The sequence below is a fragment of the Miscanthus floridulus genome, chromosome 2 (assembly GCF_019320115.1).
Source record: "Miscanthus floridulus cultivar M001 chromosome 2, ASM1932011v1, whole genome shotgun sequence".
Classification (NCBI taxonomy): Eukaryota; Viridiplantae; Streptophyta; class Magnoliopsida; order Poales; family Poaceae; genus Miscanthus; species Miscanthus floridulus.
The window spans coordinates 16,628,350-16,645,168 of record NC_089581.1 but is presented as its reverse complement, the minus strand read 5'-3'; the positions used below and the strand labels follow the sequence as shown (position 1 = coordinate 16,645,168).

At 44.0% G+C, this 16,819-nt stretch overlaps 2 protein-coding genes across 6 annotated transcripts; both read right to left on the bottom strand.

Moving 5' to 3' along the window:
• Nucleotides 1-3,723: 3,723 nt before the first annotated feature.
• LOC136518345 (PHD finger protein ING2-like) lies at nt 3,724-8,964 on the bottom strand. 4 transcript variants are annotated; one of them, XM_066512008.1, is made up of 8 exons: nt 8,311-8,964; nt 8,142-8,213; nt 7,082-7,266; nt 6,467-6,530; nt 6,123-6,373; nt 5,973-6,011; nt 5,151-5,264; nt 3,724-4,052 (listed from the first exon to the last, which is right to left on the bottom strand). In XM_066512008.1, the coding sequence occupies exons 1-7, from the start codon at nt 8,354-8,356 to the stop codon at nt 5,163-5,165; spliced, it is 759 nt and encodes a 252-aa protein (XP_066368105.1). In that variant the 5' UTR covers nt 8,357-8,964; the 3' UTR covers nt 3,724-4,052; nt 5,151-5,162. The 4 variants fall into 4 exon arrangements, with proteins under 4 accessions (XP_066368105.1, XP_066368109.1, XP_066368099.1 ...); XM_066512012.1 differs by having other exon boundaries at nt 3,725-3,996; XM_066512002.1 differs by having other exon boundaries at nt 3,725-3,996; nt 5,147-5,264; nt 8,311-8,963.
• A 1,710-nt stretch (nt 8,965-10,674) lies between these two features.
• Nucleotides 10,675-14,824, bottom strand: LOC136538045 (YTH domain-containing protein ECT4-like). 2 transcript variants are annotated; one of them, XM_066530029.1, is made up of 9 exons: nt 14,534-14,824; nt 14,250-14,314; nt 13,974-14,133; nt 13,814-13,881; nt 13,029-13,580; nt 12,202-12,786; nt 11,916-12,128; nt 11,367-11,513; nt 10,675-11,279 (listed from the first exon to the last, which is right to left on the bottom strand). In XM_066530029.1, the coding sequence occupies exons 1-9, from the start codon at nt 14,568-14,570 to the stop codon at nt 11,127-11,129; spliced, it is 1,980 nt and encodes a 659-aa protein (XP_066386126.1). In that variant the 5' UTR covers nt 14,571-14,824; the 3' UTR covers nt 10,675-11,126. The 2 variants fall into 2 exon arrangements, with proteins under 2 accessions (XP_066386126.1, XP_066386127.1); XM_066530030.1 differs by having other exon boundaries at nt 13,029-13,577.
• Nucleotides 14,825-16,819: the final 1,995 nt, after the last annotated feature.

The window sequence follows — 16,819 nt, the reverse complement described above, 5'->3', positions numbered from 1 at the left end:
ACCCGACATTATTTTGGTTCCTGAGAACTGGAAACAGAACTAGGAACCGAAATTTTCGATTTCAGTTAATTCGGTTTCGGTTCCGGTTATTTCGGTTCAGTTCTTGGTTTTCGGTTATTTTTGCCCAGGGTTAATGCCATGCCAAGACTCTTAACATAATAACTCCACGAATATCCGGTAAAGAATTATTAAATTTGATGAGCGATTCAACAAAAAAAAATACCAAAAACGCAAGGCATCAGCAATCAACAGTGCATCAAATACCAAAGAGGGGAGGCAGTAAATCATTTAATAACTAGTTTGAAGTCTGTACTTCTATATATAATTTGTATACTGCTGAGCATCAGCAATCAACAATGAAGTCTGAAACAATTACCAAAGAGGAGCGGCTGTACATCAGTTTGTTAACATTGCATTTCTTTTCTACACTATAGTCTGTACTATTGTACATCAACCAGCAAGTGGTTCACATAAATACATAAAATTTCTCCACATCTAATTTTCATCCCATATCTACAGACCAAAGTGGCAAATAGGAGAGGCAGCCGGAGTGCCAGATAGACACAGGAGCTATGTTGCTTCAATACTTATGATATGTCATGTGTAACGGACACCCGAATATGCAAATTCTCCACACACACACACACAAAGATGATACAGGGATATAGCTACGATCTTTTAGCGATAATAATTAAATCAAATAAAATAGTAGCAGCGACTATTCAAGAACTTAATAATACCAGAGTACAAGTACATTACAGATAAGAATTGAATTGCTAACTCAGTTAAAGGCATAGTCATAGATCACGTTGCCAGTTACCATTCACCACACACACAGTAACAAACAACACAAAAGAAGATAACTACCGACATCAGACTGGAGCGCTGCTGCCGGGGGCGGACCCAGTAAAAGGACATGGGTGTACACATGTACACCCGATGGTTTTTTGCAAAAAGTTGGAAGGTAGTAGGCAAATAGCCAAAGCTCAATTTCTCACAGCAACCAGGGAAGAGAAGGGGTGGGAATACCTGGTGGGTGCTTGTCGCCGGCGAAGAGACCACTGAATGCCTCAGCACCTGGCGTAGGGCAGCGGCGGCAGCGAGGGCGGCTGTAGCCCACCCAGTCGGCGCAGAGAGAGGGGGGGGGGGGGGGGGGGGGGTGAGCGAACGCGGGGTGGGCTACGGAGAGCTGATGCGGCGGCGGCGGTAGCTTTGTTAGGCCCAGGCGGAGCGCAACCGGACGGCCTTCTCCTTCTACGCATTATATGTTTTTTAATTTTTATTTCTTTCTGTTTCTCAAAAACAAATATTTCTTTCTTTCTTTCTTAAGGCAATATATTTTTATTTTTTTTCTTTCTTTCTTTTAAGGCAAAGGGGGTGTGCTGGCCTTTTCACGCGCGTGGGCTATATTTTTTTAATTACATAATATAACGTAGACCTGTTCGGCTGGTATTAAAGTCGGCTGATAAACCAGCTAAAGCTATTTTGTTATGAGAAAAAAATACTGTAGATTCTAGCTGATAAGCCGGCTAATAAGTTCAAGCGAACAGGCCCTACAATGCACGCACACTCGCCACCTATGAACGCATGCACGCAATCTCTACCCCTATGAGCACCGCACGTGGGCTATATTTTTTTTAGATTACACAATATAACGTAGGCGATTACAATGCACGCACACTCATCACCTATGAATGCACGGACGCAATATCTACCCATATAAACATCTTCGAAGATGGGGCTAGCAAGTCCTCGATACGAGATTAACGAAGTCATCATAGGTGCTTCACTATCGATGGAAACGTCGCCTACCACTGAAAACATAAAGTCATAAAATTTTGAAATATTCGCTTTCATGAAGAGTCGAATCTAGGACCTTAAGTGTTACTAAAGTTCTTGTAACCACTAAGCTATAGGCCTTGCGCGGTTGGATGGCTATATTGTGTTTGAGTCATGTTTGGTTGGCTACTCAGGTCATATAGCTAGATCTAGTAGGTAATATAAAAGGAAGTAACTAGCCAGGCTTAAAGAAAAAGCAGAGGAGGTTCGTTTTAGCTTGGCTAGTTGCTAGCGATTCATTGGCCTAGGTTGATGTAACTTCTCATCTTTTTCTCTGGTTCATTCAATACCGTCGTCTATTAAAGCAAAGGACAAGAGCGAGGAGGATGACAGCCACAGAGAAGCGCATGACGAGGAGGACTCCTACCACGATGTTGTCGATGTGGGACGCCACCCTCTCTAGCTAAAGTCCACCTCGCCCCCAACCTACGACCACCTAGATCTGCTAGTAGACATGAGCGGGTGGCACGGGGTAGTGGTGGGCTCACGCTAGGACACGAGAGACAGCGCGCGTCAACACAGGAGGCGGGGGGGGGGGGGGGGGGGGGGGGGGGGCATGTCTGCATCGCAATGGCGTGAGACGGAGGCAAGTTCGTGCGATGATGGCATGACCATGCGAGACAGCGACAAAGATGACAAACCAAGACGAATGTGGTTGGGGTAAGGTCACCATAGCAAAATAAGAGGTAACAGTCAGATAAACCAGCAACCAAACAAGAATTTAGTTAATGCAGGCTTAGTTAGCACATGACAACCAAACAAATATATATGTTGATTAACTTGGATCTACCAAAGTAGACTGCTAGCCAGGCTTGCTAGAGAAACACACCCTTCGTCATTTTGGCACCCTTCCCTACCCACCCCTTCCTCAAGTCTATGGCTATCACTCGTCCTCTGCCGGCCTCAAGTGGAGTCCGGTGTTCAGCAAGTTAGTTCTTAGGGTTTTGATTTATGTGTTTTGTATCATCCAAAAGAGGCCTTTAGGAAGACTGGTAGAAGGCAATAGTGTCGATCAAGATGGCGATAAGGGCAAGGCAACGTAAACGCCACCACCAGGCGGAGGGAGAGGACTGTGCCGATGATAAAGGCACCGACTTGAGAGCAAGAGAGCAGATGGATGTTAAAATTAGGACAAAGGCAATCATGGGCGGTGCGGAGGCGGCATTTTACTACCGAAGCACAGAGTCGGACGTCGGGGCACTGGGTTTAGGCCCTGTTTCCGCTCCTTGATTCTCCTTCGGAGTAATTCCATTGAATTCCTAGAAGGGAGCAGGGTGAGGAGCTGCTGATCCCCAACATAATATAATAGGGAGCAAAGTGAAACATGTTTCTAATCCCCACTTGAATCAGTTGTCATTTTGAGCATTTGTCTGGTTAGGAATGATTCTATTCGGAGATGCAGAAGTTGGAGCTCTCCTGAACGGCCCCTTACACCTAATTTGAAAACTCCAATTCATTTGAGATCCTGGACTTTTCCCTTTATGGGTAATCTATGAGGATATCATTTTAATTATCACTCTAATTTTTAGTGGAGGATTTTTCAGCTCACGCTTGCTTCCAAAAGAGACCTTAGAGTTGGGAATGGCTACCGGTACTCGAGTCGGGCGCCGGGTTTAGAGTTGGGAGTGGCCACGGCCCACGGGCGATGGCGAAGGCATCATCAGCAGGATAGTGCCCGATCTAGACTGCGAGCTGCGGCAGGGGAACAGTGAGATAATGGAGGGTTGCCAAAAATAGATATTTTTTCCAATTTTGTGTGTGTGCGTAGTCTAATGCATGGCCAGTCGTATGCATTAGCTGTGTCCAGATCGCAGGTTACTTAAAAATGGTGTGAAACAGGATAACATGGTCGCACAAGTAGCAATGCTGGAAATGCTGTCCATGGTGAAATGCTGGCAACGATGTTCAATAATAAGATCTTGCTCGATGTCAAATGTGATAATGCTAAATTGCTCAATGTCGAAAGAACAATATCACAACTACAAACATTTCTGAATCTGACCATAAGTTATTCCAAGCAAGGAAAATCAATGCCAAGTATATACATCTCCAAGAGATGATGGACAAGTCTCTAATGTTAAACTCACTCTAAGCAACAACTCCGAGCGACCAAGTTGTGACAAGTTCTTCACACAGGACAACCTCGGATTGAAGATCCTGCATGTTGAGCAAAACGATTATTCCAGGTTCCATTCGCGCCCACGGCCTTGGTGCTGTTGAGCAAAGATGCACTAGTTACGAGAGAAAAATGAGTTTCCTAAAGGGAATGAAAAAACAAGTTTATCAGCTTGCCACCGCAAACAAGATCATGGAACAATTGGTTTCTTCTCTAGCTTTCAATAGTAATATGTTGCGGGCCTAGTGCAAGCGGTAGAGTCTTACCGCTTGTGACTGAAAGGTCCCGGGTTCAAAGTCGCGGTCTCCTCGTATTGCACAGGCGAGGATAAGACTTGCCACTGACACCCTTCCCCAGACCCCGCACAGAGCGGGAGCTCTCTGCACTGGGTATGCCCTTTTAGATTGTAAAAGAGATCTTGTAGAACGCTCCCCTAATATTAAGCTGCCCGAGCTCAGTTGGTCAAGGGTGTAGATGCGAATTTGGGTGCGAGTCCTCCTAAATGTGAATTTGGGTGCCTCTATTTTCTTCATAATAAAATGCCACATAGTTCCTCCTAGGTTGGTCTGGTTTTTTAGAACATTCCCCTAATAGCTTTTGTTGGCAATCACAGTAAATATCATGCATGTCTGCAATATACAATATAATATGCACGATGCATGCTAGTTTATAATTGCAATTTCTCGACGGGAAGAATCTCTAGTCATGTTTAATTCTGCCACCCCACCAAGCTGTAGGTAGCTTCGTCAGTGCACCACTAATCCCCATGCATTTTGGAGTTTTTTCTCTAAACAACGAAGGAGAGCTACGTGTCATTTCATTTAAGAAAATTAGTATATATATGTGCAAATAGAAATGGAAAAATGTGAGGAGCCACTGCATTTTGGAGTTTTTTTTTCGAACAACACAGGAGAGCTGCATGTCATTTCATTTAATAAAAAAATAGTAAAAGGAGAGATCAAGAGGCCTCTCCAAGACCAACCCCTTACATTAGCACCTATTACAAAACTTTGGAGTTAATGTGAACAGCTAATATTTAAATGACAATTTTCTTTTGTAATGAGGAAAGGCTGTACAAAAGGAATGGCTTAACATGGTTTTAAAAATTACTATGTCCTATATTGACAAAGGACTCGGTTTTATAAAATTCAGATTTCTGGAAATCGATAGTGGTTACTAGCATCATCATACCTACTTGGAGAACCTCTTACTGAAGATTCCTGCATGTTGGGCAAAACCATTTCCCCTTGAATCTCGTTTCTGGTGTCAGACCCACACACGTGTAATGGAACCATTCACCTCCTTCACACTGTAGCATCAAGGTGAAATAGTTAGCATTTATAAGAGAGAGGTTGCTCTCACACAAAAAAGAAATTTTGTATTGTAACATAACAAGCTTTGGTGTTTCTAATGTGATGGTTCAACACAACTGTGGATTCGAATCATAACATTTGTTCGTCAGAAACCTTTCTTTAGTAATGATGTTTGGAAATCATACTTATTGTAGTGCAGGCTTTAGCATGATCACAAAGAGTCATACACCATGCATGTAAGCATATGACCATGAATTGTTGACAAAAAATATTCAGATACACCATGTAGGTTCTTTAACTGGTTTACAAAGAATTATTTGTTTCTCTATTTTCTTTCTTCGAAGGTGTATACATTGATAATAAGTAATAACAGTTTATCAAACATCAAATACTGGCAATGCTCAACGACGTAAGATGGCCAATGTATCAAGCAAACCAATTGAACAGGGTTTTCTTTTTGCTGTGCACAATGGCAACAGAAGAAAACTACAAACTGGAAGATAATATCATAGATTATCAGTCAAGCTGCAACAAAGCATAATGAATGCTACATTCTGTTGTTTGAAATGGGAAAAAGGAAATCCTAAAATCACAGCAAAGATCTAAAGCTTATCCTCTGATTAGACTAAAACGTAAAGGAAACTATAAGTTTACTCTGAAAGATAACTCATGAGGCATGATTATTTGGCACCAAGATGGCTTACATTCTCATTGTCACAAGCAATCATGTCACCATATGAAATCTGAAATAGCAATAACAAAGAAATCTTATTCAGAAAGTGATTGCGACATAAAAATTGTTTCATGCAAATAAGTTTCAGGAAATATTAACACATATTATCTTCAAAACTGACCTGGTGGCATATACAGTATGTCGGTTCATTTGGGTCAATTGTTTGATCCACATCCATAGATGTACCTGCTTTCTTGCTGCTACATGGAGGGGGCATTAAGTCAAAGTCCATACCCCTTTCCCTGTCCCATTCCCTCTCTCTAAATTTCTTTGATGCTTGAGGCGTACTAAAACCAAACCTCCTTTTCTCATCCCTGCTAACCACCGGAACTAGAGGAAGGACTGTAGGTTCATCTGAAGGTATCTTCCCTTCTGCAATTAAAATAGAAAAAAAAAAACTGTTTGACGAAGATTTAAGGATGGCAGCCCACAATAATGCCTAGCATCTGCCACGATTGCTAATACCATGCTTTAAATCTTCTGCAAACTGGCCCAAGTCTTCATCAAGGCGTTTTATATGGCTCTCTATCTGTACAATAATGCACAAGGTGCTTGCGATTAGATATCCACGCAAAGCCAGTGACACTGAATAAATGGTAAGACTATAGAAGTTGGCATTTCATTTCTAGATTGATCCACATTCACCAAAATCTCTTTACTTAAAGTGGGCGTAACACCTGTTAGGCTTCTAATATAAACATCTAATCTTAGATATATGGAGGCATATCAAACAATATATATCGTATCAGGCTCTTCACATTCAAATTCAATTTCTTCTTGCTGACCATTATCTAGTAGCTTACAACTCAGAACATATCAATGACTGCAAAGACTTGACCCTAGAATTAGTTTAAAGTTTGTATAACATTACAAATGCATACTCTCATAATGCCTTTTGGATTTCAGATAAAAAAAAGTTGGACCTGACCGTAGAATAGAAACGAAACAGCAACTAAGATAGTTATTAAATATGAAATAAATTTATTGTTGCACTAGGTGAGCATTTAAAATTGAAAAGAACTCATACAATAAGTTTCTTGAACCTAGGACCACAGGGAAACAACAGGAAGGAAGCAGTACCAGGTCATAAGCTTGGCGCGCCAGTAAGACTTTCTCGGTGCAAAGATTCAGAGCATTGTCCTGGCTAGCTTCAATGTCCTTCTTCATCCTCTCTGACTCATCATCATCCATGTTTGACCTGTCATACCCATGGGATGATACTCCCAGAATATACTTTATCTGTTCTTTGGTCTGACCCATAATGCCTGAAACGCAAAATCGCATAGGCAAAAACAATTATCCACTCATCATCACATCACGAAAATGCCAACTTAGCATCAACTGACACTAAAAGAAATTGTCTACATACTCTGTCCCGAAAAGAGTGGCTACAGTTCTAAGTCAGACCATATTTAAATTGAGCAAAAATTGTACAATAAACTAGTATCCCTAAGATTTATGACATCAAATAGGTATCATTATCCATCATGTAACATATTTTCATAGCTCAGTTGTTGATACTATTTTCTACGAACTTAGTCAAATTTAAATTAGTCTGACTTGGACAACAAGCAAACATATAAGTTATGCAAAATTTCGAACTGGTATCCTTATATACTCCCTCCGTTCCAAATTATAAGTCGCTTTGACTTTTTTGGTTCATCCATTATGCTATGTATCTAAACATATTATTATGGCCTTGTTTAGTCCCCCTAAAATTTAGTCCCTATCACATCGGATGTTTAGATACATGCATGGAGTATTAAATATAGACTAAAAAATAACTAATTACACAGATTGCAACAACTTTGCGAGACGAATTTTTTAAGCTTATTTAGTCCATGATTTGACAATGTGGTGCTACAGTAACATGTGATATGACGGATTAATTAGGCTTAATAAATTTGTCTCATGGATTACTGAGGACTTGTGTAATTTGTTTTATTATTACTATCCAAACACTCCCACGTGACACCCGATGTGACACCCCTAAACTTTAGCCCCTGAATTTAAACACCAACCATATCTAGATGCATAGCAAAATGGACGTAGCATTAAAAAAAAAAAGTCAAAGCAACTTATAATTTGGAACCGAGGGAGTATATACTTAGAAAAACAGAAATGGGGAAGAAATCATCACCGTGTGCCCTGTCATCGAGCTCGCGCATGGTGGAGAGAATCCTCTGCAGGTCGCCGGCCAGGGTGCTCGAGTCTGCACGATTCCAAACACAAAATAAACTGGTACGGACGAACAATCGGAGGGGGTAGCAAACTCAATAATCCGTGAAATAGGGGCGCGTAAGTCTAACACTCGAGGTAGTCGTCGACGTACACGCCGGTCCGAGCGATCGCCATGCCTGTCTACGATTGCTCCCGGATTCCGCGTCTCCGGACAGGGTTCGATGGATCGATGCCTCGATTTGGGGAACTAGGGGTGGAGAGACGCACCGTAACGGGACGGAACGGCCCTCTTCTCACTGGCGTTTGGATGAGGGGAGAAGTGGGATGGGCTCGTCCCACAGGCGAATATCCACCGTAGATGCGGGACGGGTCTGCCCGCACAAAACGAAGGGACGGGGTCGTCCCGCTTGCAGGGCGTGAAGCGCCGTCTCCCGAGAGGATGAGCTCGAGAACAGCGTGGCGGTCTCCGGCGAAGGTGTGGGAGCGCAGGGCCAAGGGGGCGTGGACGAGCTCCGGTGAGGGCGCTGAATCGACCTTCGACCGCTGGCTCGGGGAAACGCGAGCAGGCAGCGACTCGGGGAAGCGCTGGGGAGCGAAAGCGCGGACCGGCACAGGGAAGCTCGAGCGGCCGGCGACGACGGCGCGGGGAGGCCCCAGCGACCGAGTGGGCTGTGGGCGGCGGCGAATCTACCCGCGCGAGGTCACGATACGCGAGAAGATAGGCCGTGGGGAAAAAAGGAGTTCACGAAGTGGGCTGAAGGTAATGGAACATGGCCCAATAGTCACCGGGCCAACAAATCGTTTTCAGGGAAGCAGCAGGCCATCAGGGAGTCATCGACCGTCAGACGTCAGATCAACCTCACCTTACAGCCTGTGTTCTTGGATGATGAGTCAAGCCCCTGGGTTTGTAATTGTAACTGAACTCTTGTATGGAGATTTGCCTAAGCCTAGTGCTTAATGTAACTGAGAATTCAAAAAAAATTAACTCACCTTACCCAATTTGTTGCCGTTGCATTGCAACGGAAATTATGTTTATCATTATACGGTCATCTAGACAATTTGCAGACCCAAGAATGATCACGGTCATGCATTTCAATTCATCCTACAGTCACACTCCACAATATGCTTGAACGTGTGCCACTCTAATTCAGATGTGCACGAGAAGTTTGAAGTTTTATTGGTGACCGTGTCATGCACTTCAATTTATTTCAGAATCAGACTCTCCATGATGCCCAAGTATGTTGCTCTAACTCATATAGTCCGGAATTGAATGAAAGACCATGCAAACAAAATGAGTTTAATACTATATATAACTAGCAAACGTGTCGCAAGGTGATGTGAATGTACATGCCGTGTGGTCACTTGATTCTGTCGAGCCAATTATAATAAGTTATTTCCTCTGTTCTTAAATAAATTAATTTCTAAAATCTGTGTCAGTCAAACTTTTGTAAGTTTGACTATAGAAAAGAGTAACAACATCTATGACATAAAATGAGTACATTATGAAAATATATTCTATGGTACATCTAATGATACTAGTTTGATATCATAAATCTTGATGTTTTTTTCTAGAAATTCGGTCAAAGTTTAATTTTTTTTACTTAGGACAACTCTAGAAATCTATTTATTCAGGGACAGAGGGAGTAGCTATCTTTTGTTCATTTAGTTGAGTTTAGCTCAACCTATTCCATTTGAATCAAATAAATTCCAAATTTCATAACAAATGTTAGATGCAAAACCAAAGAATGTCGCCATTAAATTAATAGAATTGATCTAGGAAATGTAAGTATAGTGCCAAATTAAGGACTTAATAAACTGAGTGCGCATATTCCAAGGAAGAAAAATATCCATAAAAGTCGTCAACTCTGAAAGGAGAACCGGCACAAAGTTTTTCTCATCCTAAAGGCTAAAAACCCCTAGGAACAGAGATCTTACGAAAAATGCCTCGAGATATGGTGCTAACAAGGTTCCACTTGTTGAAAAACGCCTTGAGATATGGTGCTAACAAGGTTGCACTTGTTACAATTATTTATTTATCCATGATCGTATTCTCTTTTCTTGAAATATCCGGTAGTACCAGTTTATATTAATACTTCCTCTTTTCTAAATTGTAAGACATTCTAACATAATATATATTTAGGTGCATACTAAAAGCTATGTATTTAGAAAAACTAGATTCATTCACAACTTACCACATGACCTGCATGAACACACAAACCCAAGATACCTTCTCCTGTAACTTTAGCATCCGTGATTGGACAACGTATTTTAAGAGTTCAAAGCACGACGCAGTGACTTGAAGACTTGATTAAAGGTAGTTATTACGCACCAATTTTAAGACATTCTCCTCCAAACACACAAACCGAGATCGCTGAACGATGTGTAGTGTACGTGAACACCGTAGCCAGGGCTTATCAGCCAACCAACAATATTTTTCTCTCACAACGAACCAGCATCAGCCAGGCTTATCAGCCCAGAAGACAATCAGCGAATAGGCTAAAAATGGATGAAGAACAAGATATAATTATACAAAATACGGGGATAAAATGGCTTAAACCTAGAGTTTTTTTTGTCTTATTACTCTCCACAGTACCGCAACACGCAAAAAAATCTACCTTAATGTTGTTCAAAGTATAGGAAATCGGCTGCTTCGCTAACAATAATAGAGCTAAAACAAAAAGGCAAAAAAAGCAAGGCTACAACAAACCCGGTGTCACAGGGTATGTAAGAAGCCTAACACGGGTAAGACACCAAAAACCAGTCACACAACTAATAATGAACAGACAAAATAAGTAAAATCTGGTTCATTCCCATGATGAGCCCCAGCTCATGAACTCCAGTACCAAACGAAGTCTTTAATTCAGGCAGAATCAGTAGGTTTTGATTTGCAGATACCACAAAACCTGCAGCATATGCACCGATAGGCGACCAGTATACATGATGCTTAGTTGCCATTTGATATGCCACTTTCAGCTACAAGTTTAGAGGCATTCGCCGCCGCCTCAGCAGGAGTGCCTTCCTTGCTCAATGCCTGTTTCTGTGCCCCTGGTTTGCCATTAGTTGCATCCTTGTCCTTCTCTTGAGAAACATCGCCCCCCTGGACAATGCGAAGAAACAAGGGATCAGAGACTACCATTTACGCCATACAGAACCACAGAACACTGTAATAAGAAAAGATACTTGCCTGGCCTTGAAGCAGTTGCTGCTTTGCCCTCTTTTCCTGCATCAACTTTTGGCGATTCTCGTAAAAAGCAAAATCATCCAAAATTGATGTTTTAGTAACATGTTCTTTGAAAATCTTCAACATTTCAAGACCTTGTTCCAGCTTAACCTGCAGCATTATAGACAGCACAGGGTCACTATCATAAGTAAGTTTCTCAGAAGACCAACAATATTTATTATCAACAATTCATGGTGACACATAAATTTTCAACCACCCTCTTCAACAGAAACCAAGTGAATGGCCAGACAACATTATGAGTTGTCATGCAGACTCGCTAAGGCCCCTCGGGTCATGGCATAGTCATACATGACTGTAAACAACGAAATAGACAGATCATATTTTGCAGTTCCATCTAGCTAAAAGCCCCCCCTGATAAACCAGTAAAAATTTTAAATATCCTGAAAAGAAAGTAACCAAAACATTATCTTTACAGTACCCTTAGCCCATTGCATCATGATGCAATTAATCACTTAATAAGCATCTAAGCCAGGTAACTTTCAGGAAATATACCTCTTGTGTGTCACGGCTGTTTGTCACAGGCTTATTATCATTGTTATCCAGTGTAATATGCTTCAAGATGTTGTTGGGCACATCCTTGACTATGTGCCACTTGAGTGGAAAACAACCATTCCACTTGTCTTGTTGCCAATACTCCACAGTCTTATCAAAGTCGACAGGACCAACCATTTCAGCAACACCAACAAACTGACCACTTGTGTTCACCTAAGGGACAAGCTCAAGGTCAAAAAGGGACTGCCAAAGAGAACAGTAATAATAGGGAAAGATGCTGACTTACGGAGAAAAACAAGAACACTGGGCAGTCGCTGGATTTCTCCTGAGCCTCTCGGTACCCAGCATCCAGCTTCTTATTTCCATTAGGTGTGCTAGCCCACACATTGTATTTTATACTCTTGTGCACATCATCCTCACTATATGATTTGATAACAAAGATCTTTGCATCCTTGTAGGCTAAAGGAAATCCTTCCTGGTTAAACTGGCCTTTGTCTGGAAGAGCACTGTTCTGTTTCCCCACTGAAGGGAGGGCCTGGCCCTTCACAGCAATAGTGACAGTAGGCCCAAATTGTTTTTGGTGCTTGAAACCACCAGACCTTGGTCCTCTGTTCAGCTCGGTAAAGCCATCTTGATTCTCACCACTAAAACCAAAAGGTGCACGCCCTCTGGGCTTGTATTTGGTATCCACGACTCCCCACCTCCCATTGTTTCTCGAGTTATACATGTTTGATCCAAAACCAAGGCCGCTTTTCAGTGTATTCCCGTACTGACCATACTGTCCATATAATCTGTTGTCCGGGTACATCCTAGAAGGATAGCTAGGTGAGGTCAGACCCATTCCAGAAGAAGGCATCTGTGCATGTATACCCTGGAAATAAATGAAACCAACAACTACGCTTTATTCAAGAACACTGCATACTTCTCATAATAATCCAAATACACAAACACATCACATTTGTATGTGCACAGTCTTAAGAAAGGCAGTACAATTCATTATAAATGGTATGTGAGAGCAAGCTTAAGATGTCATTGATTGCCAGACATAATTAATTACTTAAAAAGAAACTCTGCAACACAATATTATGAAAATGATTTGTTTGGAGAGCACACCATGAGGTTTGTTGTAGGACGCTGGCTCTGACTTTTCGTAGAAGATGAATTGGAACGGTAAGATGTGGAACTAGCAGTTGGTATCTGATGCCCATTCGAGTAAACTGGACCATCGTACCATTGAGTTGGAGAACGAACACCGCTGTGACCATAATTGCTTGCAGAAGGTCCACCACCTTGCATAGGTCCTCTTCCATATGAACCATTGTTTGCTACTGATACATTCAGGTGGGTTTGCTTACGCGGCAGCGAACTGTTGTGAGCAGTCGTCATACCATTAGCACTCATGTTTGGAGTTGCTTTTGTTGCATCTACCAAAACTCGTGCCTGCTGACTGGCAATGGAGGGCAGTTCAGGTTGAGAACTGGCACCATTTACACCATGTTTTGCATTTGTTGGGGTTGGTTGCTGATAATATTGAGTCGGGTACTGATATTGCTGAGAGCCATATGACTGGCCATCATGCCCAACACTTGGTACAGGAGAACCCGAAGGATATGGGCCATATGGAGCATAGCCATATCCATGGTACATGTCTCCGAACACACTCTGCTACATTATTTCAACAGAAAAGAAAGTATCAACTTCATCCCTTATGTTATCCACAAGAGTAAATAAGTGAATTCACCAAAATTCATAGTTCACAATCTGAATGTGTACACATGCCACTATATTTGTTCTCAGATTTCTAGAGGAAGTGGAAGCGCATATAATTCAAATGTATCTTAAACCCAAAAATACACCTAGTTGAGATAATTGCACAGTCAACACAAATGTTAACTTACAGGGGGCATCTCCATTCCTTCATGACCAGAATACCTTGGGTCCCATTCATTGGCTGAGCCATCATAACCTGAGAAGCAGCATACAAGAATCAAACATTGCCATTATTGAGCTTAGCTACCTACAAAGGTCTGCGGCAACAAGGAGCACAGGTTTATGTACCACTAGGAAAGTAATAAGCTGGAGAGGCATATGCATTGGGCTGGTAGAAGAAGTTAGGATCCATGGCCTCTTGTAGTAGAGGTGTTATCGACCTGTCCACCTGCGAAGCAGCGCTCTGTGCATCTCCAGCGTGGGCAGATCCATATGGCACCCCAGAAGGCTAGAATTATACAATTTAGGAAATCATTAATTTTTATCCTCAGTGAATTTCTCCTTCCGTTAAGAATAATTCTGCAAAACGAAACAGTGGCCCAAAACAGCCTAGACAGCCTATACCTTCTTGGCAGCGTCGGAGCCATCCTTGCTCTCCAGAGACAGCTTCTGCAGGAGATTGGTGGTCTCTGAAACTCACGAATCAAGGAAGAAGCACGTGGAATTCAAGCAAGCACCTCGTAGTTCAATCAATACAGTTTACCTACTGAAAACAAATAAAAAAGTTTTTCCCCCATATAAGCGTGACCAAAAAAGAAATATTTCTAAAAACCGCCTCCTAAAACACTGCTCCAAGGCCCTAAACACGGATCAAACCCGCCACAAAAAGGAACAGGAAGCAAGGATACGGTCAGCAGCGGTAGGGGCAGGAGCAACTGTCGCCATGGCTTCTTCCCTCCGGGTCAATTCGATCTAGGACAGACGCCTGCCGCAGCTACCACCACCACACGGCTGCTCCTGAATCGGATCCAAGGCCGATGTAATAATTCGATAAGATAATTATTGTCTATGGCGGGGAGAGGCGGTGGGTAGGTGGTGGTGGAGGATAAACCCTAGGGAAGGGGAGGGGGAGACGAGGCGAGGAGTGAAGGGATAGCCGCCACAGACGCGAGGGGAGGGAGAAGGAGGCCGCCAGCCAAGAGGCGAGAGAGGGTTTTAGCGATTCGAAGGCGGTGATTCAAATACCGACCCGGCCCATCCCCGCCGCTCGTTTATCTTCCCAACCTCTTGCTCCAGGTACACAAAACTTGTCAACATATTGGAAAAGGGTGTAAGACTGTCTCCAACGACGTAGGCAAACGGCGACGCAAACGCAAAATCCATCGCCCACAGTATTTTGCGTCCCAGGATTACGCTCCAACGGAGGACGCAAACAAGGTACCCATTTTGCCTCGCAGGCAAGCCAGAAGGCAAAAACGCGTCGTCACTTTCGACGACGCAGAACACTGTAGACTGAGGCGCCGCAGCGTGGAGAGAGCGAGGCAAAGAGAGAGGGAGGAAGGAGGCGGAGGGGGAAGGGGCCGCGCCGCGCCACACATTGGATACAGCGTCCCCGAGCCACGCCGCCACCGGATCTGGCCGGGGGAGGAGGCCCGTCCCCGCGCCGCGCTCCTGGACCGGATCCGCCGCCCCTTGGACGCTGTGCTTGGAGGAGAGGAAGGGGTCGTCGTGCCGTGGTCGGAGGAGAGGCGCGGCCTAGATCCGCCGGGGAGCCGTCGGAGGAGAAAGAGGGGTCACCCGCGCTCCTAGGGCCGCGCACCACGCTCACCGCCGCGCTGCGCGCGCCGGGCCCGCCGGAGATAGAGGAAGGGGCCGCGATGAGGGAGGGAGGGGCGCCGTGCTCGCGACGAGGGAGGGAGGGAGCCGCGCCGCGCGCGCCGGGCCCGCCACCCGCCGGAGACAAGGGAGGGGCGCGGCGGTGGGTGGGCGTCGATCTGGGTCTGTCTGTTGGAGAGGAGATATTTGCGTCCGTGACTTTTTTTTTTACTGTAGATGACCTATAAGACCGAATGGGTATCGTATTTGGGTCCTTCTCGTTGGAGTCAGTCTAAGGGCGTATTTGGATGACGGCCACACCGCGCCACAGCTCACCACAACTATCACGCCCAAGCTTCGGCAGCCGTTTGGTTCATCGCTGGACTTACAGCGTGCCGCAACGCAGCCACAGCTTGCCAAGTCATTTGCATGCCACAAGCTACCAAAAGTCCTGCGCCCGAAATGGACGTCGTGTTTTTGGCGCAGACGCAGCTTAGGCGTGATCCAAACACGCCCTAAGTCTTCAAGAGAACAGGGTGATACAACTATATTAATAAAGCTCCTTAGCTCAGTTTATGGTGAAGACATAGGAAAAATACTAGAGAAAACTAACATGTAAAAGAGGAGAAGATGATGAAAAAAACTAGGTATGGCGGAGGCCCTACCTAGCCATACTCACTCCTCTAACGCACGCAGGTGGGAAATAAGGAATAACCTTTATTAGCACGCGCTTTTACTGAGCCCGTCACGCGATTTCCTTTCTCTCCTACCGTTTATCTTCTTCAATAACCAAACCTCATGTTCTCCTTGTTCAATGAACCGTGCAAGCCTGTTGTCGCCTCTAGCCTCTACTACCGCCCTAGCTCGCAACTCACCCGTCGACCGCTTTGCCAGCCAGCCACCTCCGCTCCTCCAGCCCCACACTCCCCTAAATCCAATCGGAGGAGAAAGCTTGCCACCTTGCCCCCCACCCCCCCAACAGGTCTTCCACCACCTGCTCAGCGGCACACCTTGCCGCCCCTCAACTCCCACCACCGCCAAAACCGATCGTTGTCGCTAGGCCCCTCCCTTTCTAAGCTAACCATGCATGTAGGGCTTCCCCAAAATTTTTTAACCCTAACCTCAATGCTCCTCTGAAAATCCAAAATCCAAAACCCTAACCCTAAATCCCATCGCTGCAGCCTCCACCACCCGACTCGCGACAACCTCGCCGTCAACTGCCCCGCCATACATGGCCCGCGAAGCATTATGCATATAATTGTTTCATATTTGGAAATATGTACATGCATTGCTATGATTTTTAGGTCGACTCTTATACAAGTTATTACTATGTTCTCTTTCTTCCTTTTCTTGATGTAAATGATTTGGTCAAAGCAATG

Excerpts from the sequence above, each read along its gene's own strand:
- LOC136538045 (XM_066530029.1), bottom strand. The coding sequence starts at position 14,570 with ATGGCGACAGTTGCTCCTGCCCCTACCGCTGCTGACC. Across the intron at positions 14,315-14,533 it reads TGCCCCTACCGCTGCTGACC|AGACCACCAATCTCCTGCAG; the intron begins GTATCCTTGCTT and ends CGTGAGTTTCAG. Across the intron at positions 13,581-13,813 it reads AAGGAATGGAGATGCCCCCT|CAGAGTGTGTTCGGAGACAT; the intron begins GTAAGTTAACAT and ends GAAATAATGTAG.
- LOC136518345 (XM_066512008.1), bottom strand. The coding sequence starts at position 8,356 with ATGGCGATCGCTCGGACCGGCGTGTACGTCGACGACTACCTCGAGT. Across the intron at positions 8,214-8,310 it reads CGTCGACGACTACCTCGAGT|ACTCGAGCACCCTGGCCGGC; the intron begins GTTAGACTTACG and ends GGAATCGTGCAG. Across the intron at positions 6,374-6,466 it reads TGCAGAAGATTTAAAGCATG|AAGGGAAGATACCTTCAGAT; the intron begins GTATTAGCAATC and ends TTTTAATTGCAG.